At 40.8% G+C, this 27,300-nt stretch overlaps 1 protein-coding gene across 1 annotated transcript; it reads right to left on the reverse strand.

Annotated features, from left to right (window-relative positions):
- Nucleotides 1-107: 107 nt before the first annotated feature.
- Nucleotides 108-27,241, reverse strand: srcap (Snf2-related CREBBP activator protein). Its single transcript, XM_051124281.1, is given in 36 exon segments — nucleotides 108-5,862; nucleotides 5,941-6,024; nucleotides 6,140-6,319; nucleotides 6,427-6,546; nucleotides 6,642-6,756; nucleotides 6,860-7,056; nucleotides 7,139-7,308; nucleotides 7,466-7,668; nucleotides 7,760-7,894; nucleotides 7,896-8,071; nucleotides 8,366-8,529; nucleotides 8,632-8,952; nucleotides 9,680-9,853; nucleotides 10,018-10,182; nucleotides 10,264-10,482; nucleotides 10,573-10,727; nucleotides 11,988-12,157; nucleotides 12,891-13,077; nucleotides 13,263-13,399; nucleotides 13,559-13,751; nucleotides 13,883-14,052; nucleotides 14,196-14,332; nucleotides 14,428-14,605; nucleotides 14,701-14,930; nucleotides 15,028-15,204; nucleotides 15,486-15,575; nucleotides 15,661-15,748; nucleotides 15,920-16,089; nucleotides 16,506-16,701; nucleotides 18,968-19,108; nucleotides 19,236-19,421; nucleotides 19,513-19,770; nucleotides 20,354-20,395; nucleotides 20,611-23,342; nucleotides 24,021-24,102; nucleotides 27,034-27,241. Coding segments are annotated over 34 exon segments (11,673 nt in total). The 5' UTR covers nucleotides 22,879-23,342; nucleotides 24,021-24,102; nucleotides 27,034-27,241; the 3' UTR covers nucleotides 108-1,785.
- Nucleotides 27,242-27,300: the final 59 nt, after the last annotated feature.

Below are 27,300 nucleotides of genomic sequence, written 5' to 3' on the forward strand. Positions count from 1 at the left end.
CTAATTTTTTGTAAAAGACCAATTCCCAAAGGCTTCTCCTAGCTGATCAAAAAAATTTGTGCTTCAAGTAATTTACAATTTGAATAACGTACGACGACATCAACAAAGAAGAGTGTATTTTTGGTCTTTTTATTCAACTTACATTTTTGTTTCAATCTTTCAAGTAAAACAATGTGGAATTACAAGGGAACATAAGGAATGTAACAAATTAGAATAGAGACAAATCAAAATGAAAATAAGACCATCACCATATTCTACTAAATACCCCCCCACCCACAAATCTTTCCGTCCAAAAAGGGCAAAGAAAGCTATCTTACAACTCACTTGACTGCCAATGTTTAGCAAAAAAATAAGGTATTTCTCTTAAGAAGTTCTTTCAGGTGTTTCCCATCCCACCCAGCATCGGCCCATTCATAAAAAGGACCAATACTCCAGAAATAAAAAATAGCTGACAGTAGCAAATTTCACCGGAGAACTTTCAGTTTTGGTTGCACATAAACAGAAATGGTGTTGTTACAATGAGGGGTGGAAGAGCTTTTTACACTTAAAGCACTACAGATGACCAAACTTCTATACGTTAACATGGATCCTTGTATGGATCAACAGGCACTCTCATTTGAAACTCATTTAGATCTTGTGTTTGAGAATACAATTTAATGTGTAAAGATGATCATAATGACTAACACTTTGGGAAAGGGATAAGAAAAATAGCAAGATGTTGACTCCCATTTCTGTACTGCTATATGACAAGCAAATTTCAAGATTCATCACAAGCTCAAGAGATACACTTACTTTAGAGCTTACAAAATGCAGTGAGGTACCAGTAAAGATGTACTGACGAGTTGATGTTCTGAAGAAAAAAATAAAATCCTAAACCACAATGCAATCCTCCAATGTCTGGGACATTTCAGATGTGCAAACGGGGAAAAGCAGGCAGCAGCAGAATTTAAAAGTAATGGACTGAAACATTACACAAGACAGGTGATCTAAGCAAATAGTAACTCCAGCATAGTGCAGAGAAAAACAAAAGCAAACAAAAACAGAGAAAAAAAAAAAAAAAAAAAACATTTTTTTTTTTTTTTTTAGACCTGCCCTCTTCTTCATACCCTGGAAGATACAGAAGATATTTTCGGAATTTATCAACTGACTTGAAACAAACAATAGTCAAAACAGCTGACAAACATTATCCAGAATGCAACAGTCTAAAAACTTTACAATTGTACAATCCCCACTAAATCATTTCAACGTAGCATTAATGAATTTCTTCCTCATCAATACCGTTTGCAGCACTAGTAAACTCTGTAAAAAGTGTACAATCTATGCGACCAATCTTTTAACACATACTTCACATAGTATTTCCAGTCTTTCAGTCTTTATGATTACAGTACATAGTGTGAACAAATAATAAATCTTGCCTCTTGCCCAGCTACTTTGAAGTTCCAAAGTCTTTGTGGCAGGGTAAAATATTATCCAGGTTTGAACTCAAATTATTACGACATTTTTAAATAGTTGACCAAATCTTCATTGTCCTGCATCTATAGACCCTTTCCACATTATAAATGGCTTGACTTAAGATAGCTGAGAGGGCAAAGGCGAGGTCAGATCATATCACAATGTGCAACAGATCTCTCTTTTCCCGTCTTCTCTCGTACAGCTAAACCATGGCCTTTAAATGAAATTGATCCACTTTCCTCCAAAAAAAAAAAAAAAAAAAAAATCTGCATTCGCTCCTCGCCGAAGTTCTAACTCCTTGTTTTAATCTAAAGGTAACTTCTCTGCTCTCTATCACGTCTTGGAGTGCCGGTTTTGGGTGGATGAAGAACGTGTGTTGCTAGCTGGAGTACGTGCCTGAGCGGCTGCCAACGCAGCTACGCTCCTAAGAACCCTGTCTGGAGTCCCGTCGCTGGATCCAGCACTCAGTTCAGGTTTGTCCTGCTTCTGGGACCGCCTCTCTTTCCTGCTCTCCCTGCCTCCTTCACTCTTACGCCGAATACTCTTGCTTCTCTCTGTATCACTACCAGAGGAGGCTGCCCTGGAATGGGAGCGGGTGGGCTCAGTACTCTGCGAGCTCAAACTGTGGGTGCGCTGGCTGCTGTTACTGCTACTCCGACTTCTACTGCTGCCTGCTCCTCTTTCGCTGCTTATACTACTGCAGGCACTATGACCTCCTGAAGACCTGGTCTCTCTATTTTCATCTTCACCTTCTGTTTTTTTCTTCTCTTCTTTTTTAACCCTTTCCGTTTCCAAAGGGGGAACAAGGCTGCCTGGTCGCTGCCGGGTAGATCGAGCAGAAGAGGAGGATTGTGGTGATTCCGTTGACGGATTGGGGGTTTGCCTGCCACTCCCTGCTTTACTGTTAGATGTCTTAGGAGAGTCCTGTCCTGTTTTGCCCTTGGGTTTACTGCTTTTTTCAGAGGACAGTGGTTTGTTTTGTTGCGTAGCAGTCTTACTTCTGGGGCTGGGTGTGTTTTGGGTTCCCCTCATTGCCAAGAGCTTGGCGGCAGCATTAAGGGCTGAGCAGCGTTTGCCCAGAACCTCGGGTTCAGGGGAGGCTATCGTATTGGGTTGCGGTCCTGCAGATTTTCGGGTTACTCTTGAACACCTTTCACCACTGGACTCTCCTTCTGTTGTATTGGTCGTCTTACCCTTCTTGTCTGACCTCCCCCTTTGTTTCTTACTGCTCTCTTCATTTTTAGGAATCACGCCATCTTTTTCCAACTTCTTTTGAGCTGATCTTGTCAAACATCTTGTTATGCTATTAGAGTCCTCAGAGTCTGAAGAAGAGGAGGAAGAATTAGACTGGTGCTTTTTGTCAGACTCTTTTTCGGTTTTCTCTTTTTCAGACTTTGTATCTTCCCGTTTTCTTTTTGCAGGCTTCCTACTCTCTCCAGCCTTTTTGGACTGGGATGATCTTGTGCCACAGGAGGATACAGAAGATGGGGAAGAGGAACGAACGGACTCCTGGCTGCTTTGCCTACTAATGCTTCGTTTTTTGGCAGAAGCTCTGGTCTCTCTGTCCTCTCTTGACTCCTCTTCTGATTGCTTATCAGGTCCATCACTCTTAGTGTCATCATGGGACTCGATATCTGAGGCAACTCCGGGTGTCGGTTCCTTCGGCAAACTATCCAATTTCCTTCTTTTTGGCTGCGATAAGACAATGGCTATCTCTCCTGCGTCATCTTCAGCAACACTGCTTATTTCCATTTTCTCTGTCTCCTCAGTCACAACCTCTTCCTCTGTTACAACCTCCTCCTGTTGGCCTTCGTGATCGTCAGCCATGGTCTCCATTGGTATGTTTTTGGACTGAGAAGTATCTGCATCTGTATAATTGGATGTGGATAACAAATCAGTTGTTATCTGATTAGGGGTGGATGGAGTAGGTGAAGATGCTGAAGATATTTTGAGAGGTACAGGCGCTAAACCTGCTGCCGCTTCGATGTCTGTAGTCTGAGGTTGTGAAGGAGGAACAGAAGTTTGATCAGTCTTAAGTGTGGGCTGTTGGACTGCTGACACAGTCAGTGTAACAGAAGGTTCTGGTGCCTCCAAGTTAGATGAAGATGATTCTAGCATAATCCCAGAAGTCAAAGCAGGTGAAGGAGAAGTCTGGGTGGGAGTGGGATGAGTGGGAGATGCAGCTATATTGCACATTTGTTCAACAGAAGTTTGTGGAGAGTCTTCAGTTGTACTGGTTCTATGTAGGGGTTGTGAAGTGACTTGAGTCAGTGTAGTTGAGAACTGCAAATTATCTTTTTGCTGATTAACTGTGAGTGAATCCTCCTTGGTTTCGACAGCAGTCACTGAGACATTTGAAGGTTCTAAAGATGCTGTGATTTCACTGGTCTCAAAATGTACAGGTGTATGGGTAAGTTCCTCTTCCTGGATGGAGACTGTACAAGTGGGAGGCTCTCTGAGAGGACTTGAAGGATGTAGTGTAGGGGAGGAAGCTGTACAAGTCTGAGAGATTGCTGCTGTAGAAGTGCTGTGTGGTGAAGTTTCAAGTGTATTCCTGTCAGAGTCAATGCATGCAGTTATGGGGTTCAGACTGGTTTGAGTTTCACCATGTGAGTCCACAACAAGTTCTGATGTAGACAATGACATACTTTCAGAGTCCGTATGCATAGAAAACATTAAAACAGATGTAGTATTTTGATTTGTTTCAGAATCGAGTTTAGGAGATGACGATACTTCAGCAGCATTTGAGGGTGAAGTGGGGTTGAGTGGAGAGCTTATTGGTGAAGTATTACTCACAGCAGGCAAAGTTACAGGTATAACGTTGGGCCTTGACAAAGTAGGCTCTTGGGAGGAAGGAGCACACGTAGAAGGAGAAGATGGGGGTGAGTTTGTAGTTGTGGTGGAATCTTTACGGGGACGACCCCTTTTCCGTTTTGGTGAGTGAGAGGGACTCTGCTCAGGACTTGTTTTCTGGGTTACCTGTGTCTTGTCTTCAGGCAGCTCTAGTGCCCGTGGAGGCGTTTTAGGTGGCCTGCCCCTCTTGCGCTTCATTGAGTCACTTGGAGCAGCACTATCCTTGTCTGAATTAGTCTCTGATTTCTTTGGTGATAAAGCAGATCTCCGATCTACCCCTCTACCTCTTCCTACAAATTGCTCTCCTAACTGTGCAGCCATTTGGGACTCTTTCTCAAGCCTTCGGCGTACTGGTAAGTTCCGTAGGACAGGCATATCTGGTGAATGGTGTGTTGGGGAACAGGGGTTGTGCCCTCTCCCTGGACTAATCTGCAATGGAGAGGAGGCCTGTTCCTGCTCTTGTGGTGGTGGTGGTGGAGGGGAAGAAGCTAAAGAAGTGGGCACTGATTTAGGAGGAGAGTCTTTAAGCGTTTGACTTCCTCCATCAGATGACTGTGAGGCCAGGTCTGGAACTGGCTCAGCCTGTTCAGTTTCCTCTGATGAACCCTCAGTGTGCGCTCCTCCACTTCCACTCAAGCCCCTCCGTCTACGCTTTGGCTCTTTCTGCTCTTTCTCTTCCACCACTGTGACCAGACGACCTGGAAGCTTTCGAAGGACCTTGGCTGATGGAGAATCTTCTGGAAGTCCCTTGAGGATTTCCCTTTCAGCCGACTGCCGCTTTCGTGGTGAGCGAGAGTTAGGTGATGCCAGAGTTGGAGAAAGGGGAAGCTGACCATCTTGTTCAGAATGATGCTCAGGAGAACAGATGGAGTCTGATGACACAGAGGTTCTCCTGTCTCTTTTGGTACACTGTACAGTTTCAGACAGTGTCTCTCCTCCCTGCTCTTCGCTGTCCTCTCTGTTTGCAGTAGAGGAGGACGACTGATGGCCACTAGAGTTTTTGTCCATTGCGGGAGATGCAGCAGCTGAAGGCACAGAGCTTGATGGGGAGATGGGCTGCTGATGGGGGGATGGCACATGCCTAATTTTTGGGTGTGAACCCCGCATAGCAGGGGACAAAGTTGTTAAATCTGAGAGCTGCGGGCTGGTCTGAACTGTCTGATTTTCTGATGATGCGAGGGACACAGATTCTTTGGTTGTCCCTCGCCCTCTCGGACCACTGCGAAGCTTCTCAGGCACTTCTTTATCTACGGGTGACTTCTGTGTTGAACCAGGGGTTTGGCTCATGCGTTCAGAGTTCATCCATGCCCCCCGCCTGCCTCTTTCTGGAGATCGCTGGACTAGTGATATATCGTCAGCAGGTGTCCCTCTGAGCCTGCCACTGACCCTTGTAGAAGGAGCACCTTTCTCTTTGTGTTTGCGAGGGCGACGGGCTGAAGTAGTTTCCTCAGTACTGGGAGGTATGGAGTCCTCTTCTTCACTGTCAGATGACTGATGCAGTTTCAAACCTTCCTCCTTTGCCTGATCCAACCCTTTCCTTGCAGCCTCAACCTGCTCCTGTACAGTCATAAGAAATGTTGTGGGTATAACTGCTAATAATAGCAATCAAAGCTTGGTTACTGGTTTAATGGTTACCTCTGCCTGCTTCAGCTCCTCTTTGCAAATATCTTCAAGGGAAGCCTCAAGGAAATTCATGGCATATCGCTCTATGGGAGTGAGCTGTAAAAAAAACAGAAACATTTTAAATGTAGTTATCATAAAAACTGATGCATTGACTAGAGAATCACATTCTAATTATACATTCTATAATGAAAAGCATGAAAATCGTGTCTACCTGTTCAACTAGGGCAGCGATTTCCTGCTCAGCCTTGGACAGCTCCTCCTCTTCCTGGTCTCTGCTGTCACCATCATCCAGAGGGATGTTTTCATTAAATTCTGCAAGCTCAGCCACCTGCTCAGCCTTGGCTTGAGATGCAGCTACTATATCCTCTTCATCTTCAGCACGACACAGGGCCTAGTATTAACACATCAAAAATTTTCAGTGGTTTATAACCAACAGAACAAATTTCTTTTAAACAAACAGATACATGCAATACTCCAAATGTATATATTCAAAATTACCTGTTCCAAAATAGTGGTTTGTTGTTTATTTATGGACTCATCATCTTCTGACTGAGGCACACTCATTTCAGCTTCTTTCTTCTCTCCCTCTGACACATCAAACAACTCCCTGATAGTTTGCTGTGGGAACAAGACAATGGGGGAAATTAATCCTTACTTAATTTAATCCAGGCTAGGATTTAACAATAAAAACAAAGACTGAAATTAAGCCATACCTGCTTGAAAAAGGCAGTGGTAAAGTTTCCACCTTCAATTGCCATGTCCCCCAACATCCTCTTTTGATTGGCTTTTTTCAAAATATTTTCTTCAACTGTGCGTTCACTGATTAGCCTAAACAAATATTTTAAAAGTCAATGTTGAGCATTTATTTTAAAAAGTAACAAAAATTGGTCCTAATTGTAAAAAAAAAAAAAGTGTTTAGTTTTTTCTTTACCTATAAATGTGAACATCTCTGGTCTGTCCAATTCTGTGGCACCGGTCCTGAGCTTGGGCATCCATGGTTGGGTTCCAGTCACTGTCATAGAACACCACAGTATCAGCCCCAGTCAGGTTAACACCTACACCTCCACTGCGGGTGGACAGGATGAAGCAGAATATGCGACGGTCTGCATTGAAGCGCTCCATCAGAGCCTGTACACAAATAACGTCAAAATTGAGATACAAAAACAATTTTTATTTATTTTTTTTAAATACACTTGGACTAGTATTTTACCTGTCTCTGTTCTACACGTGTACTTCCATCCAATCGCAGGTAGATGTGCCCATGGTAGTTTAGGAACTGCTCAAGTATATCCAGCATACGTGTCATCTGAGTGAAAATGAGGACTCTGTGCCCTTCTGCCTTCAACCTTCTAAGCAGGAGGTGGAGTGTCTGCAGCTTACCTGCACACAGATAAACCACCATAAAATTGTCTCTTCTGTACATTACTTTGTATTTTTTGGCGCTACACAAATGTTTAATATGTATAATGTTTATTAAGGTAAATCTAATAAGAATGTAATACTTAAACGCACACTGCACTGGGATCATAGTACTTACCACAGTCATACTGAATAAGCCTCAAGTCAGGGAAATGTGTCCTCATGTTACACTGGATGCGATGGAGCGTGTGTGTAAGCGGGGAGAGATTGGAAGACAGAACTGAGGACAAATGGCTTTGCTGGTGTTTGAGGGAGGGAGGCGGATGGCAGGTGTGCATGGTGATAGGCTTTGCTTCCACGGGAGGGATGACAAAAGTGTACCTGTGGAACGAGGGCACGTAGTTTAAGTGTGACACTATTATTTTCAGCGCCAATTTTTATATTCAATTCTAAATTAAAGTTTAAGCTTTACCTGTCTATGATCTCAGAGAGAAGTTTAAGCCTGTCCTCTGAGTTCTGGATGGCTTCCTTCAGGACTTGGCTCTTTTCCCAGAAAGCTACTGGTATGGTGTGATTGAGCAGTGAGGCAGGAGCTATAACCTGAGTAACTCCAGTTGTTTACAACAGGACGTGGAGGAGATGGACAAGAACCTGGGAGGAAGGTTAGAAAGTCTAGCACCTCACGACCATACACAGGCTTAGCACTGCAGTGCAGCTCATTGATGCGCATGATTTGAGAGATCCGGCTGTCTCGCTGTGCCTTTCGGCTGTCGCTAAGCCATGACTGTCAAAACCAAAGAAACAAATATATGAGTGGGACAGATACAGAAAACAACTAATAGGTCACAAAACTTCTATGCAAAAAAAAAAAGGGTTGAAATACTGTGCAAATACGCAATTTCCTCTGACCTAAATACAGTATGTTGCTTGAATTAAGAGGCATCAATATTTGCAAAGTGTTACACCCTCTAATCCGGGTTGTCAGAACATTAAACTGAGATTTACAGTGGGATCAGTTTTATGCATCCTTTTCAGTTTAATTATTAAATCAATTTAAGATTAACACTGCATTTATTACCATGTAGAAGGGGGAACGCGGCGGAGGTGGCGGCTGAACACGGGGACGCTGAGATGTTGATCCACTGCTCTGAGATGTGGATGCAGGCTTAGGAGTGCTCATGCGCAAAGTAATCACATCATTACCGCTTTCCTCACGTACTGATGATGAATTTGCCTTTGTTACTGAAAAGTACAAGGCTATGAATGCATGATTGTTCTACTTGATTTTTTTTGCTTATTATTTTGCTTGAACTTCTGTCACGTAAACATCTGGGCTCGACTTACCTGGTGGTTCTGGGGCTGCTGGTGGTGGTGGTGGTGGCCCCTGTACTACTCTCAATACAGGACGAGTAGGTGGAGTCTGGGAGGATGCAATAGTTCGGGGTGGAGCAGCATAAACCGGAGGCCGTTGTGGAGGCTGTGAAGCAGTGGGCGCTCTAAGAACAGGGCTTGGAGTGCCATGTGGGTGAAGGGTGACCGATTGAGGAGGAGCAGGACGGGGAGAAGGAGGCACAGCCAGAGTCGGGATTGACGCTCCTTCTTTACTTGGTGCCTGGCGCACAACAATCTTTACAATTCCGGGTCCACTTACCATGGATGTTGGGACTGGAATTATAAATTAAGAGAATTTAGAAATTACACAGGAATCACCTAGAAAAGAAGTTCAGTTTGACTGGGCACCAGACTATGGATTACAATAGCAGAGCTATCAGTAAAAGGTCCGGCATTATTAACTACACTTCCATTTAAATGTTTGGGGTCCGATTTTTATTATTTTATTATTTATTATTAATTTAATTTTTTTTTTATTTCTTTCAAAAGAAGAAAACACAAACAAACAAAAAAAAAAAACCAAACCTTTTAAATGGTAGTGCAATTATTTAGTCTCTTAACTCTGGAGAAACACAGACAATTACAACTTCACAAATTTATCCTGCATACATAGACTTAAAGGAACAGAAAATGTGAAAAGGAAATATTCTGAAATAAGAACACTGCCTAATCGATTCACTTCAAAAAACAATGAACGAGTAAATAAAATGAAAACCAAACCAAACCATATCAAACCTCATGTGCCTCCCACAACATTTGACTTAAAATGTGCAGTGGTGTTTGCATGTATCTTTTACTAAGGATTTAAAATACATGCATTCAACAGGACCCATTGAGTTAGTAGCCAACAAACCATCTGAAATGCAGTCGCATGCAGTTAGAAAAACAACGAACCAGAGCCAGAATACCCATGCACATGCTCTGCTGAGTAACAGGTAGTTTGGTACCCAGGATACAGGCTGTACCCGAACAAGGATGAACTCAAGGACAGCATCAGTACCTTGAGTAGCGGTGAAAGGTACTGCTAGTCCAGAGCAGGTTGGGATTGTGCTGGTTGGGTGGGGATTTGCTGAGCTGCTAGCTGACTGACTAACTGTGTGAAGAACTGCCACCTGAGCTGGCTGACTAATAAGGTGGTGTTGCCCACTACTGGAAACCAGATGCATTACATTTCCTAAAGGGCACAACCACAGAAGAAAGTGTTAGGCCAAAGACCACACCAAACACTCAAAGAAAGACTGAAGGCGTGCAGGAAAAAGCGAAACCTATCCATAAGCAGGTAGTGGATTATTTACACAAGCAGATTATTCATCAATTCACGTAGAAGGAGGTGGATACCTTGGATGGGTCGTGGCTGAGGAACAGGAACCTGGTGCAGAGGGGTCCCAGAGAGTGTAAGCTTGTTGCCCTGCAGCTGGAAGGTGACTGGTTTACTGCCCTGAGAAGACGACACTGGTCGGCCAGCCAGGGAGGCCAGCTGAGCGATACTCACAACTTCACCGGCTGTACATGTGACAAATCCAGGAAAATCATTTAAACATGTTTATCATTACAAAACAATGAAGTGAGATGAAATGCACTTACATGGCAAACGAGCCTGCATATCTGGGCTGAGCAGCACCCTCTGAGTCATAATGTTGCTTGGTGGTTGAGGGGGAGCGGCCACAGTTGTGACGGTAGCCGGTCCTGAGGGGCGCACAGTCACTGGCTGGGGAGCTGGTGGCCTGACTGATGCAGGTGCAGAAGGGACACTAGTAGGAGCCACTGGAGCTCTTGGAGCAGCGACAGGAGTAACAGGACAAACTGAAATGAGAGTAAAAAGTTTTTCTCTTTCTGCAATCGCATGAGTAACACTTGCTGATTAGAATGTTTGACTTCGAACCGTGAACTAACCTTGAGGTGCTGGCTGGGAGGGAGCTTGGGAAGGGGTGACCTCCGTAATTAGAGGCTTTGGAGTCTGAGCGGTTGTGGTGGTGGTGGTAGGACACGCAGGGCGAGGGCTGTTTGCTGATGAACGCCCATCAGATTTAGGAAGAGGCTGAAGCATCCTGCAAAGAAACAGGCACATGCCAAAGCTTTATTTTAAGACAAATTTTGGGCATATCTTCAATCAACTCAAGCGTATACAGTTGAGGTCAAAAGTTTACATACACCTTGCTTAATCTGCTAAATGTTAATTATTTAACCAAATTAAGAGGGGTCATACAAACGGCATGTTATATCTTATTTAGTACTGACCTGAATAAGATATTTCATATCCACATATAATTACACAAATAATAGTTGAATTTAAACAAATGATCCTGTTCAAAAGTTTACATGCGCACAATTCTTAATACACTTTTTTTTTCCTGATAGTTGTTCATGAGTCCTTTGTTTGTCATGAACAGTTAAAATGCCCGCTGTTCTTCAAAAAATCCTTCAGATCATACTTTTTTTTTTTTTTTTTCCCCTCATAATTTTTGTGTATTTCAACCCTTTTCAACAATGACTGTATGATTTTGAGATGCATCTTTTCACACTGAGGACAACTGAGAGAGTATTACAGCAACTATTACAGAAGGATCAGTGAGCATTTGATGCTTCCGAAGGAAACACAATGCATTAAGAGCCGGGGAGTGAAAGCTTTTTGAATTTGAAGACCAGGGTAAAATTTATTTATTGTGCCATCTGTGAAACATGTAGGTAGCTGAACGGTACCTTGTACCCTTTCTGTAGCTTCTGAAGGGTAATACTAATGAAAAAATATAATATTTAGGCAAAATAAAAAAATGTACACATCTTCATTCTTAATTTTTTTTCTTTCTGGAGCATCAGTGAGCATTTGAACCTTCTGTAATAGTTGCATATGAGTGCCTTAGTTGTCCACAGCGTGTAAAGATGGATCTCAAAATCATAGTCATTGTTGGAAAGGGTTCAAATACACAAAAATGTTGAAAAACCAAAGAACCAATTATTCAGGACAAACATCACCGAAGAACAACTATCACCAAACAAACAAACAAACAGCTGTGTATCATTTAGGTAACAGTATTAAGGATCAAACGTATGTAAACTTTTGAACAGGATAATTTTTATAAATTCAACTACTATTTTCTCCTGTCGACTATATGTATTAGACTTTTATGTGAAATATCTTATTCAGGTCAGTAATAAATAATAAAAAAAAAATAGCATGCATTTTGTATGATCCTTCTTATTATGGTAAATAATTAACATTTTGAAGATTACACAGGGTGTATGTAAAATTTTGACCTCAACTGTATGATCATACCTCACAATTGTGTGTTTGATTTTTTTGAACATACCTGTTGACTTTCATGCGAACAGGCTTCGGTCTGGGAGGAGGATCAGGGGACTCCATGATCTCCTGAATAAGCTGATGTGTCACTTTCCTCTGAGGCATAAAAACATCTGCCTGATATCTAGACACACGGTGCTCCAGGCCAACCAGGTCAAACATGGACATGTCACAGCGCTTTGAGAAAAAAAACAAACAAACAAACAAAAAAAAAGACATTTTCAAATTAACTTTCACTGAGGGTCCAGAAAAAAGAAAAAAGAAAAAAGAAAAAAAAAAAAAAAGAAATGAACAAACAAAACATTAAAAACTTTGTGAAAACAGGGCTACTTTATTTACACATGGGAAAAAAAAAAAAAAAAAAACTAAAAAAAAACAAAAACAAATACAGAGCAGGAAGTGTCCCAAATAAAGATTAAAAAAAGTTTATTTGTAGTGCTTTTCACAAAACTTACATTTCGGGAATACTGCCCACCCTATTCCCAGATAGAAGAAAATTATACATGAGAGCACTGATAAGGGTGTCTTACTCCTGGATCACCACAATAATGAAGAGTTTGAAAACAAGTGAGAAAACACAGACACACACAGTGCATGGATGTTCTCTAGCAGCTAGCTAGTACATTGGTTATGCACTTTAGGGGTGCATTGTGGGATTGAATGAGTGCACTCAATGTCCAATACCACTTCAGACACCACTACAAATAGCACTCTATAAGGGTATGGGGGCAATTTTGTCTTCAACCACTGTCTTCACGATTACTAAAACCTTAATGCAAGTTTGTTAGGGCAGGCTGTATCTAAACACAGCAGGACAACTGCCCTCCAGGAACAGGACCGAACACCCCAATACAGATAAACGAGCACAGAGGATAGTGACTGTAATTGCTGATAGTCTTCAACCATTTACCTCAAAAGGTGAGGTCTCAAGAGCCCGCTGTACCAGTGAAGCACTAGAATAGATGATGGACTTTATGATGAAGGGAGATTGTATAGGCCTTGGATCAAACAGGTTGGGGTGATTACACACTTTCCGCAGCTGCATCAAGATGTTGATCACAGACATGAAATGACCGCTGGCTAAAGTCTCTCGAGTCCTGGGAGTATATGGTATAGAGCACAAAAAAGACAAACAATAAGAAAAAACCTAACCTAACATCTGAAGTACAGAAAAATTAGTGAATCAATCATCCAAGGCATGAGTTCAGAAGTTATCACCAAAGGAAAAATGCCTTTTCTGCTTCCTCAACCCCACCCATGTCTGTTTGCATTTGTTACTCACGAGGCCTGGGCCATGAAGTCATCATAGAGAAACCGCTGTCTTTTGGAGAGTCGACAGCGCACAACATGCTCATATTTTTTTGGCATTTGTTTCTCCACATCTGCTTTGATCCTTCGCAGCAAAAAGGGTCTTAGCACCTAGAGAAAGAGAGAGGAAACTTATGTAAAGCCAAATGCCTAAATGCTTCCCTATAATATCACAAATAAACAAATCATTAGAGAAAAATGGGAACTATGTTCGTGCTACTTCCATAAATGCAATAAATTACATTAAAGTAATTCATAAACTTGTACTACCTTGTGAAGCCGTTTGACCAAGCCCTCATTGTACTCTTGGCTCCCTTCAATCATCCCAGTGAGTGGGTTTGAGAACCACTCCTTGAATTCACGATGGGACTGGAAAACGTGCGGCATGAGGAAATGCATAAGAGACCAGAGCTCCATTAGACTGTTCTGAAGAGGGGTACCTGTGAGCAACAATCGCCTCTGGCTGCATGGAAGACATAAAAATAAACTCATTACATCCTAATCATTAAAAGGGTTTACAATGTAAAGAAACAAAAGTACGAATGGGACCCATAAATAATCAAGTCCTTCACAGAAATGAGTGTACACAAGTACCTGTTGAAATTGAGCAGGCTTTGCCAGCGCTGGGACTTAAAGTTCTTGATGTTCTGGGCTTCATCCAAAATGAGGTACCTCCAAGACTTACGTCTAAAAGCCTGATGATCTTGCAGTACTAGCTTATATGAGGTGATGCAGACATGGAAAGCATTGGGTTTGGTCCAGCCCTAATAAAAATAAAAAGGAAAGAAAACAATTAGAAATCACAAGGACTGATGGCTAAATGAATACACAACAAATGCTTTAGAAAGTTTTGAACAAGTTTAAAAGATCTTGATTTGCAATAACAAATATGCCCATTATTCATTACTTGTCTCTTGAGTTTGCGCTCCTTCTGGCTGCCATAGTAGGTGAGGATTTTGAATCCAGGGCACCAACGTTTCAACTCCATCTCCCAGTTGAGCATTACACTGGTGGGCACAATGATCAAATGTGGACCCCAGTTACCTTTAAAAGCAAAAAAACAAGATTAAATGTTTGTTGAACTGCATTATATCCGCTATATTTTCTACACAAATCATATGGTAGCGTGGACTTATTACCCTTTACACATGCTAGATGAGCTAACAAAGCAATGGTCTGGATGGTTTTGCCAAGCCCCATTTCATCTGCAAGTATGCCATTGAGTTTCTTCTCATTCATGGTGACCAACCAGTCCAGTCCAATGTGCTGGTACTCACGCAAGGTACCATGAAGCAGGAATGGAATTGGTGTTTTGACCTAGTGTTAAAAAGAAACCACACAACTGCAGTTAATATTAAACAGAAACAGAAAACCGAAAAGTGTGTCTGAGGTGTGTCTTTGTGTGTTGCTACCTTTGTTGTTGCCAGTGTATATCCTTTAGGTTGAAGGCTCTCGGCAGTAGCAGCAATGTGGCTGATTTCTTTCTTAGGTCGGGGAGATGTTGGTACAGTAGGACTGTGGTCTCCCTCTCTCAGCAAAACCTCCATTCCCTCTCCTCCGTCGTCGTCGTCATCCTCGCCATCACTCTCCTGCACATCCTCATCCTCCTCTTCTTCCTCGCTGTCCACAGCAGCTTGGGAATCTGAATATTGAGTGGATCACAGTAGGAAAAGTTTTCAGTCAGTTCATACAATAGTTCATATGTTTCAGTGGCTTGATCATCACAAACTTTAACTGACCTGAGGAGGAGCCACTATCATCAGCACTGTCCTCTCCCTCCGTCTCTTCCTCCGCCTCCTCCTCAGTTCCCTCCGACTCTTCTGAGGAGTCTGGAGACGCTGAAGCTGAGGGCTCTTCAAAATCAGACGCATACGCTCCTCTGTACTTCTCTAAGAGCTCTTCCATGCTCATCTCCCCTTTAAAACAAAAAACCACAAGTGACATTATGACCTCAGGAAATTAATTAAACGCTCTTCATGAGACAGTTTAAACATTTGTGGTCATTTTAATTACATTGTGGTCAAATTAATAATAATTTAAACGATAACTCACAGTAAAGACAGTTATGTTTCAAAAGATTCTATTTCAAATAAATGTTTTAAATGCTATAAATAATAGATTTTACAGACCTCAAACCTTTGAACAGTAGTGTTATAAAAACTGCTATGCCTAAAAAGAAATTCAGTGTTTCATTTACCCTCTCTAGCAAGGTCATCAAGTTCTTCCACATGGTCTCCATCTCCTTCAATAACTTCCTGCGCTGCAATGGTGTCTTCTTCATCTTCCGCTGAAGAGAAGAATAGAGTAACATAAGTTCCATTCAAATCAGTAGGATGCCTAAGCTAAGTGTCCATCTAAATAACTCTACTAACCATCTTCTTCATTGGCACTAAATTCCTTGTCTTCCTCTTCAACTGTAGAAGATGAAGTATCTGAGGCTTCTTCTTCTGATTCAACGTCCTGTGCAATTATAATTAAGTCATATGTTAGAACTGAAACAAATAATAGCAAACTTTAACAAGCTGGTGTGAACAGTGATGGACCACATTAATTGAAAAGTCCAGATAGTAACATAATGGCTATGTAAAGCCAGTTGTTCTGTTAGAGTTGGATCCTAAGAGATTTCTGTACCTGGGGGAGAGTTAAAGTACTGAGCAGCTGGTCCAGAGGCAGATTGCCCTCCTCCCTTAGTAACTCTATCTCTCGTCTCTGTGTCTCTGCATCATTTCCCTCTTGCTGTTCCTCTACTTCTATGGTCTCTTCATCATCCTCCTCCTCACAAGGTGGCTCAAAGTCTCTATCTGTAGCAGAAAAGGTACAATTCAGAAGTCTAAACTAAGTAAACAACCAAGAACCTCCTGAATCATGTGGTCAAAAATATATCAAAACCTACTGCCACAGAAACACTCCAAAGAGTAGATGTTCAATTGACTAATTTCATTAGAGCATCTATATGTATACAAAATGACCTCATGGTATTTGGACACTTAAGTAACACTTAAATAAGTAAAAGTAAAAACAAAACTATGAAAACTATTACATTAGATAAAATATAAAACCACAAATAATTCTAAAAAATAATTTTGTTATAGACTATTTATCAAGACATTCATATATAGTGTTGTGTAAGATTCCAAATACTTTCTGGGGCATTCGCTCGTTCACTTCCAAGATTTTTGATCTGAACAACAACAGTGAAAGAAAAGTCAGTCCTCACCATCCTCATCAACAGCATTTAGCTGTGATTGTTTGGAGACAGCTGCCGTGTCTGAACTGTGTACAGGAGCAGCCTGCAGGGACTGACTTAACATGTCCGAGTAACGCTCTGTCTGACCCACTATGAAATCCAGCTGCAGATCTAGAGCCTTCTTCCGCTTCTCTTCCAGTCTGGACTGTTGTTTATACTGAACCACCTGTGAACAGCAATCAGTGGGAAACAGTTTAAAGTCTGAATCATTGATAGTCTTTAGTACAATAGAGTCATTCCATGTCAGCTCAACCAGAAGTCCCTGGCTCAAATTTTTGAGTTTGTTCATATTTTTTCTGTAGAAAGATAGACATTTATAGTGATGAAAGCCAAATTATTAAATGTCATGGATGAATATTTACTGAGCAATCCACTGTCTTGTAGAGGGGGGTCAAAATGGCAATTTTCACTTGAGATTCAGAGCCAAATTACAGTGCAGTAAAAATGACTTCGGAGAGATGGCAGCATAATAATGTTATTTTTACACAGAGATTGGTAGGTCTGTTAGTAAAATCTGTTGACTTTAGCAATCCTTGTTGCATTATGTGCCAATGGTTACCAACAATAATCTAAAATCATATAATCATAGCTTTAATACTTGAATGAAGAATGAAACAAGATACATTTCTAATCTCAACATTATTTGTTCTTCAGACATTTCACTTTAAATATATCATATTTTTGCAAACCGACCAGCATTTCATTTTTGACCACTAAAAATGTGCACATTTTAATGTTTTACTCCCAAAGCCATATTAAAAGTCCAATATCTCTGGAACCAAACCATATATGGCCTTAAAAATGAAGATGCCAAAAGGAAAGTTTGTTAAGACCCAATATTTACAAGGACATTAAGATATCTTTAATCAGGGCTCTACAGTACAACTATTTCAGTTGCATTTGTGACTGAAAACTACTGCGTGTGACAATGAAAAAATATTTAGGAGCACCATAGCGACTGACCTGATCAGCATATTTGTGTTTACGCTGAGGGGAGCTTCAAAAGTTTTCTAGGTGTTTTTGCAATATGTTTTTGAGTAATGTATCACAGACATGTCTGAGAGAGAGAGTGTAAATAAGAGATTCATTGTGCAGTGTAGAGAGCTTTGTTGCTTATAATTCAATTTCGAGAGATCACGATGAACTAAGATGAGTGACAGCTTTTAATGATTTTTAAGGGAGTTTATAAATGAGATGTTTATTAACTGTTGTATTAAATCAATAGGAAGTTAACATGAGGTGACTTACACTGTCTGACTACAACAATATTGACTGATTTTGCTCTATTTCGTCGTCAAAAATAGTTTGAAACAAGTCACAACTGAGCCGCTTTGGATCTCCATTCAAACACAGCTTTGTTTTGTTTACGAATGCATTTTTAAACGAATCTAGTGAGTCAATTCAATTTCCCATTCATAAAGACGGTCAACTTGCTTTATTCCTGAATGAATCAACCGTTTGAACGATCAATGAATGAATGATTCTGTAATTAAATCAGTGACTTGCTGCTACCTACTTTTTTTTTTGTTTCATTTTTAAAGTATCTTTTCAGTTATCTGAATCATTTAATGTTTCTATATTCAAAATTTTATATTTAAAACATTAAACTCAACATGAAGTTATGAATTTCATTGCACTTATGCCACTTCTGAGCCTCATTAAACATATGAAAATACACCTACACCCCACTTTTGTGTTCTTCTGTGCCACCTCTGTAGTACAAATTAATTTTGTTAATACTGATTTCATTTGATTGGTAACTTATTCTTATTCTGTTGTTTTAATTTAAAAAATTTAAAAAGCTTATAAAATATAATCTTTTAACAATTTGACATAAACGATGACACACTTTTAATAAATTTATAAAAATGCTATTACAATGGTAAAAACAAAACTCCCCTCTAAATCACTTTAAGGAGTCAAATATCACCTCGTAATGGCAAGGCTAACTTTTGATCAGATTTTTTGATTATTGATTAGAAAGTGCTCCTGAAATTTTGACTTTGCTCCTACATTTTTTAAATTAAAAATGTAAAAAGTAAAAGAAAAGCAAGCGTAGAGCCCTGTTTAATACTTCTTGAGTTACAGGCATGCAAACTTTGTAGAAAAACTTGAAAAGTACTATTTCCTCATTTTTAAATGGTCACCATTGGTACATAACGCAACAAAAATAGCTAAAGTCAACAGATTTTACTAACAGACATACCTATCTCTGTGTAAAAAAAAAATTATGATGCTGCCATCTTTCTAAAGTCATTTTTAACCCCCTGTAATTTGGCTCTGAATCTCAAGTGAAAACTGCCATTTTGACCCCCTCCCTCGCCAAAAAAGTGGATTGCTCAGCAAAAATTTAAGCTGGGGAAGTTCTGGAAATTTGGTTGATTTGACACAGAATGACCTAAAAGAGATTATCAAAAAAAAATGAAAGTCACCTTCTCGACGCTGCTCCAGAAGGCACGGACCTCCTTGGCAATAGAAGAAGCAACCCTTCTGAGTTTGGCCTGCTCTTCACGTTTTGCTCTCTCTTCTTTCTGTCTTAGCTCCTCGTGGTGGCGCATCACCATCCGTACTACCTAAAAATGAGTTCAGATTGGTGAGATGCTCTATTAACCCAACATTTAAAAAAAAAAAAAAAAAAAAAAAAAAAAAAAAAACACAAATAGCATGTTTCAAATAGGACAGTCTGAATGTAACGCTTACCTTTCGGGCCACTCCTCTTTTCCATCGCCTCTCCTGAGCAAAATCTGCAGAGAGCCACTGCATTTCCTCACAGAGGTAATCCCAATGCACTTTGGGCCGTACTGGTTCGGTTATACGAGATAAGCGTTTTAGAGACCAAAAGCCTTCACGTTTTAGTGCGAGGGTACGATGTTCTATTTCTGCTTCCTGTTTAAAGTGTTTAAAAAATAAAAAAATAAACATCCACTTACAACCATTAAATCATTGAAAATCCAAAGATTAAATGTTCTTCTCTTACGTGTTTTGCCAGTTCTGCCATATCCGTATGCTTTGGCGTGGATTTCGGTGTGGTTGTTTGCTCCGACTGAGAACAGCCACCAGAACCCTGGGAGGAAGTGGAGGGCATGTTTTTGCCATGAGAGTTGCGTACAGGTGAGGCCCTGCCTGTGTGAGAACGCATCCAGTCACCAGATGAAGGAGATGGAGATGGACATGGAACGGGGGAGGTGGAAGGGGTAGAGCCTGCTGTAACCTTGCCTGCAATCCACTGGCAAACCTTGGGAAAGACAAATAAAACAGTGTATCTGACTGCGTGACAGCACAATATTATTTAGCAAGGAGTGCAAAAGAGAGATAGAGTGCCCAAGAAGAGATAAAAGAGTTTCATAAACACAGCCTGGTCTACAAGGACATCTTGGTGAGCAAACATCTTATAACCTCTCTCCTAATTTCTAAATAATGCATGCTACTCTAAATGATAAACCAGTTTTGTACACTCAGTTCTATTTTCCTGTCAGTTTATACTTGGAAGAAATAGATGGTAGTGATAGACCGATATATATTCCAGGTCAATAAAGTAGGCATTTTGAGATTTTTGGCCTATATACCAAAAACCATGCCAGCTTGGATGCACTTTTACATTCCCCCTTTTTGTAAATTTAAACATTGAGCAAAATAAGTCTTGACTTTGTTGTCCGCATATACGCATTTTCTTAGCCTACACACCATGATTTTATTGGGAACCCCACATTCTAGATCGGCCACTGCAAACCCATATCGGTCAACCACTAGCTGGAAGAAGCAGGATCATCGCATCAGTTTGCAATGATCAGATCTGAAGGATGCCTGACACCTCTTACCTTAAATAACAAGCCTTGTCTGTCTGTCCTGCTCTGCCCACGCTGGAAAACACACATGGCTCAATATACAGCTAAGAAGTGCACTAGCATCAAATCGTGGCTTTGAAGCTGTTATGGATGGTGTACACAGGCTCAAGAACATCTGAATTATAAATACACTTTTGCTGACTATCTCTGTTGCTTTCAACATGACTAGTACATTACATCACTTAGCACAATTACACATGGTTGAAGTCATAAAGGCAAGTTGCTTTTACCTTGTTCGCTGCGGGACTGGGCGTGGTATTGCTATCCTCATTCTGGACATCCATAGAGCTGTCAATCTCTCCATCGCTGCTCTCTTCAATAGAGGCATCAAGTGGCTCCAGAATGGAGTTGTTAGCATCTTGCGTTGTCGACAAAAGCTCATCCGGTAACTGCTGCTGCTCCAGCTCTAATTCACCTCCCAAAGTCATTGAATCCTGGCATGGTGTACTAGCCGAAGGCTGTTTACACTGAGTCCCCTCCGGGATGATACTGGATACAGTATCCCACACATCTCCAGCAGAACTTTTTGAGTTATGGAGTTGTACAGAAGTTGATAAAGAAGTGTTAGCAGATTCATTTTGAAGAACCTTGCCAGAACTAGACGTAGAATTAGAGAGAGTGTTTGAGACGGTGCGTGCAGCTGGTAACACAGCATCCTCTTTTATGGTGGAGGATGCAGCCGTATCCGTTTTAGCAAGGCACTGGGCAGCTTTGTTTAATCCATCACTGGGCGATCCAGCCTGGACAGGTGAGTTCTGCTTGGTTGAGATCCTAGCAGACAGGGAAGAAGGTTGCTTAAGGGCAGGGTTGTCACCCTTCTTTAAGATCAGTAGCTTTGGATCAATCGCGCCACAAGACAATGAAATTAATGACACACCTGGTGTGTTTTCCACCACAACAGATTCTTGCTGCTCCGTGGATGTTAACCCTGTCAGCGTGTTTGCAAAATCAGTGTGACTTGAATCATCATGTTGCTTGACAATTATAGATTCTTCTTTTTGCGTAGAGGGCATGGTGAGTAACTCTTCTGTGGGTTTGAGTGCATCAGGATGAGATGAGGTCTGATTCCCTAGATTGCTCTGGGCTGGCGAGTCTTGCGTCAATGTTTCCATTGGTTCCTCCTCTTCTTTGTCAGTTAACAGCAGCTTGACATCACTGTGAAGGGCAGCTGATGTAAAGCAGGGCACAGTGCATTCATATACAGCAACAGTCGACTGGGATTCAGGGCACTGCACCAGAGACTCCTCACTGACCTCCATCTCTGCATGCTCAGTCTGCCCGTCTATCTCACTTACAACCAGCCAGGTATCCTCCATATCTGGCTGCATTAAAATACCTACATCGATCAAATCTTTCACCTCGACAGCATTGAGAGCACTTACGTCCTGCCTCTCTTCCACATTCACGATACCTGGAGTATCATTCAGGCATATCTGAATCTGTGAGAGTTTATGATCAGCTGGAATGGACTCTTGTACATGTTGGACCACACAGTCTGATTCTAGCCCCTCTAAAGTCACGCAGTTCTCCGCATGCGTGAGCAGCACACTTCCATCCTGTTGGTGATTTGAGGACATGGATATTTCTATTCGATTGGCACTGTCATTCTGCTTCAAAATCACATCAGAAGAGCTGCAAACCATGACTTGTGACCTTTCATTAACAATGGGGACCTGTACATTGTCAGTGCATGTCCCATGCCCAGACAGCTTTGGTTCATCAACAGAAATGTTGCGAAATACTTCTTTAGCAGCCACATTAAAACAAACACTTCCATCTAGAGGGACTTCCTCGTTTCCTTGCCCCTCCCTTGCACTAGTCTCTTTACCCAAGTTTAACATTTTGGGGGTTTCACTTAAACGGACATACTGTGTATTCTCAGGCGGGGCGGGCACACCAGGTGTTTTTGTCCTTTGTGTAGCCTTTTGTGTTTTACTGCAGTCCTCTGGGGGATAACAGCTGCCCTTATCTGAGTCATTTGGCATGCTATTTCCACTGTCGGGGGTAATGTGCTTCCCTCCTTGTTTTGATGATGAATATCCTGAGCAAAGGGAATTTTCACTATTGCCTTGTTTTGTTCCCAAGGCTTGTCTAATTGGACTAACCGCGCCTTCTTTGTCTGTTTTAGGCAGATCTTGATTGACAACTTCCATAGTTGCCTTAGAGTCAAGTTTACAATCCTGCTTTGCTGAATTTGTCGTACTTTGTTTCTGTAGGACGCCAAATGCAGATGATGTGGCAGTCTGATTTGTCTGAAAAAGGGGCTGCTCCATGTCTGTTGTCTTAACTGCACTTGAGACTGCTGGGGTGACTTCTGTTGTTGGGACACAGGGGCTTTCTCCAGGTGTGTGCTTTCCAGACATGTTCTTGTAGTCCAATTTGATTGTCTCTGGAGGCAAGGGTCCCTTTTCTGTCTCGATAGAGGCAGAGACACCCCCTGCATCTCCAGGGTGTTGGCTCCAATCTTGGCAGTGGCCTGTGCTGGATCCTTCCGCCATATCGGTCTCCCTGTAAGCAAGACTCGTTTGCTCTGTGTTACACCCGTAAAGCAATTCCTGTTTTTGTGTACTGCTCTTAAAAAGTCTGTCTGAGGGAGTCCGACCCTCCAATGTGTCTGTAAGTTTTTGTGTGTCTTCAGCAGTAGCTGACACCAGTCCTCTTTGAACAGCTGATATCTCCTTTGATTCCTCGGTGCCGCTGTTTCTTTGAACGTGAGTGATGGTCTGTTCTTTACATGCAGCCTTTGAGTCTCCTTTCTGCTGCGATCCAGTGGCAACGTCAACCGATGATGGTGGTAGAGTGGCAGCTGCGACTGGCTGCAGGGCATGCTGGGGTGGCCCGGCCACATTCTGCGCAGCCGCGGAGGTGCCACCCAGCACAGCCACTGCCGGACAGGTGCGCTGCTGCACCGCCTCTTCCCCAGACTGTCCTGCTTTAGAACCGGCACTGCTACACACTAAACCTGAAAGAACAGAAGTGAGATGCCGCATGACTAAAAGACACAAATTAATGACACACATATGTTGAGATGAGTGTATAAAGAATAAAAGATCTGTCAGAAAATTTTCAGGAAGCATTTAAACATCTGAGCTGATGCGACAGCATTCTCACTGACATCTGATAACATTATAGAATTAACTGGATTACTTAATAAATTGGCAAGCAAGGGGTGGAAGATTTAAAGTATTTGGTTGGCCAAACTGAACCAGGATTTCCAGGGCAAGAATCATGATAACATTAGTGTTTGTTCTTATTTTTGGTCAGGTAGGTGAAATATTAGCCTAATATCTTAATTAATACTGCTTGTACGCATCTCTACCACCTATTAACTTCAGTTTGTCAAAATATTGCTCCCTTTTCTGCTTATTAAGTCCTTCTCTATATGATTTAAAAGCTTCCACATGTTTATTCCATGGTTTAGACAGCATAAATTAGCAGAACAACGTATTAAGTAGTACATTAACTGTGCAATCCATCGTTTACATTCTAGTATCTCCAATATGGCCAAACATTCGGGTAACTAATCAAACCGTGGCGTAAATGCAAACCCTCTATTCCGTGGAAATTGCATAACTGTACTACAGGTGCAGATTACAAGTGGGTCTACATATAGCTTAAAAGCAATTAACTAAATAAATACCTGTATGTGATGAAGCACCAGTCTCTTCCGTGATTTCCACTTCCAGGATGCTGAGATCAAGGGTACCGCTGCATCTGAGGGTCTGAAGATAAACATTTGGAGTTAATATCAAGAATTTGATTATTTACTTGACCCGCCACATGAGGGGAAAAAAGTGCTTTTTCTTAAAATGCAAAGTACAGATGAATAAGCTGCAGCAGGGCTATGTAATTTCCTCAAAAATCGTTTGCTCTACGTAGTCGGTGGTTAAAATCCAAGTGCAACCTAACAATTCAGAAGGAACACAGGTAAAAAGAGCGTTTCTCACTGACTTAATCTACAAAGTTAGTTTTTTTTAGCAATATAAGAAACTCATAAGAATGTACAGAATTCCTTCAAGCAGCCGGCTTCTACACTAAAGGAACATATAGAGAGCACATACCAAAGTAAATAAGTTATTGTCATTTTAACCGGAATATTAACTGCACACAACTTTTAAAACACACCTTGTCACCTTAACATCAAATGTTAAAAATAAAACGTTGTATCGCCGGACAAACAGTCTCATTCAGTACAATAGTGCGGGTACTTCACGTTCGGTTAATATTAGCCTTTAGCGATGAGTTACCGATGTTCCAGACGTTATTCTCTCACGACCGCTTATAAACTTAAGAAGACAGGATGGCGGTTAACGTTTAATACCGAATACGGATACGAATGGAGCCGGCAGCTCTGTATGCATGAGGCGGGCGAACACACATGGGCCTTTAGCAGGCTAGCAAAGCTAATAGCTCACAGACGTTACAATGGAGCCGACACGATAACGTTTAATTTTTGTTGTTGGCGTTTAAATGACAGGGAGCTGCAGTCCAAAACTGTTTTGTGTAATAGTACGTGAGAGGGCGTCTGTTATTATATTATTTTCTGAGACAAACACATTGAGATATATATAAATACACACACCGTCTCAAGCTCTCACGCGCGCGCTGAACACACACTGCTTGGGCAAAGAGCGCGCGTGCACACATCGGCTTCGATAAGAAGTTATGCAATGCTCAAGAACAAACTATTGCTCATCATAATCCATATCGAGGGGGTTTAAAGACTTGTCACTAAGCATGAAAGTATTACTAATCATTTTCTTATACACCCATTACAGGAACGACCTCTTGACGTCACTGCGCGGGGTCACGACACACAAAAATGCTAGCGATGCCGATTCGCGTTCTTATGAGTCGGATCTTTTCAAAATGAAAGTATACGAAACAGTTGCATTTTTAGTAAATGATGTGATTTTATTATAAGCTTTGTAAAACTGACAGAATATACACTACCAGTCAGAAGTTTTTGAACAGTAAGATTTTTAATGTTTTTTTTAAGTCTCTTCAGCTTACCAAACCTGCATTTATTTGATCCAAAGTACAGCAAAAACTTAATATTTTTTATTTTTTTCTAAAATAACTGCTTTCTATTTGAATATATTTTAAAATGTAATTTATTTCTGTGATTTCAAAGCTGAATTTTCAGCATCATTACTCCAGTCTAAAGTGTCAGATGATCCTCCAGAAATCACTCTAATATGCTCAAAAACATGTATTATTATTTTTATTATTATTATTATTATGTTGAGTAAATTTTTTCAGGTTTCTTTGATGAATAGAAAGTTCAGAAGAACAGCATTTATCTGAAATATAAATCTTTTGTAACATTATGAATGTTTTTATAATCGCTTTTCATCAAGTTAAAGCATCCCTGCTAAATTACTATTAATTTCTATAACCTCCCCCCCCCAAAAAAAAAATAAATATATATAAACAAATAAAAATAAATAAAATAATTTTAATTAATAAAATAAATTTTTATTAATTTTTAATTAATAAAATAATTTAATTAATAAAATAAATTTGGATTTTTCTATTTATCAAATAATCCTGAAAATGTGCTCTGTTTTAAATATTGATAATAATAATAATAATAATAATAATAAATGTTTCTTGAACAAATCAGCATATTAGTATGATTTCTGAAGGATCATGTGACACTGAAGACTGGAATAATGATGATAATAAATTTAGCTTTGATCACAGAAATAAATTACATTTTAAAATACATTCAAATAAAAAGCAGTTATGTTAAATAGTAAAATATTCAACTTTAGCTGTAACTTTAGCTTTAGCTATTATGGATCAAATAAATGCAGGCTTGGTGAACAGAAGATACTTCTTTAAAAACAAAACAAACAAAAAAACTTACTGTTCAAAAACCTTTTTACAGGTAGTGTACTGCATTTTAGCACTATTTGCTATTTATATTTGGGTTCCAAATGTTATTACAATAAACTTATGAATATATGCGAATACAAAAGGTAATTATCAGCAATTTGTGCCTTTATAACACAAGTTTTAAAACAGGTAATATGCCACGCCGAGATGTCAGGGACCACTGGATGATAAAGAATCACTGAATCGGTTCGAAATCACTGAATCGGTTTTTAGGTTCAAAAGAACCGATTCACAAATGAGTTGGACTTTCCGTAACAGGCAACACTACAGTCTGTTGTGTTGTACTATATTCTTGGATTAGCAGAATATCTTATGTTTTTAGTAATACGTTGATTAATTTGGAATATTATATGAAAACCACTGATACATTAAACACACTGGAGAGTAAAAATAATAACTTGGTTGTTGTTGCAGTGACTTGCAGTGACAAACGACAGTTTCGTTTTCAACTTGCTGCCTCAAAAGTGTGCAGCACCAACAAATCGCTAAGGTTTTGGGTGCAATTCCCATATGTTGCATAAAAAGTAAATAACAACGCTGCTGATCTAATCGAGTCTGCTAAAAAGGCCGTACAGTGCATAATCATACAAACCGATAAATACTTTTAGCACCCGTTTGCTTCAAAGTCAACTTGTCCCGCCATGTCACAATCCCCCCCAATGACCCCCTTTCCCTCCTCCTTCCCCCTCCCATCACTTCCTCCCCAGCATTCCCCCCTCCTCTCAGCACCGCCATCTTAAGTTCCCACCTACCTGAAATTTCCGAGCACTTTTCTTTTACTAAATTCTCGCTGAAGGAGTCGCCATCCGCTTCAAATCGTACTCAATCCGTGTTGAGACTCTTCCAAACTGTCTCTCGGTACCCAGTGAGGTACTGGCAGGTTCGTAGGATCAAGTTAAAGAACGATCCGAGAGAGACTGGGTCCGGAATCGCTGAATCTAGCGGTTGCGGGGAGGAGACTTTCGACGCAGCGAAATGGAGGAACGAACGACTGCTGACCGACAGAGATCTCGCGAGAC

Source organism: Labeo rohita, chromosome 12 (genome assembly GCF_022985175.1).
Source record: "Labeo rohita strain BAU-BD-2019 chromosome 12, IGBB_LRoh.1.0, whole genome shotgun sequence".
NCBI lineage: Eukaryota > Metazoa > Chordata > Actinopteri > Cypriniformes > Cyprinidae > Labeo > Labeo rohita.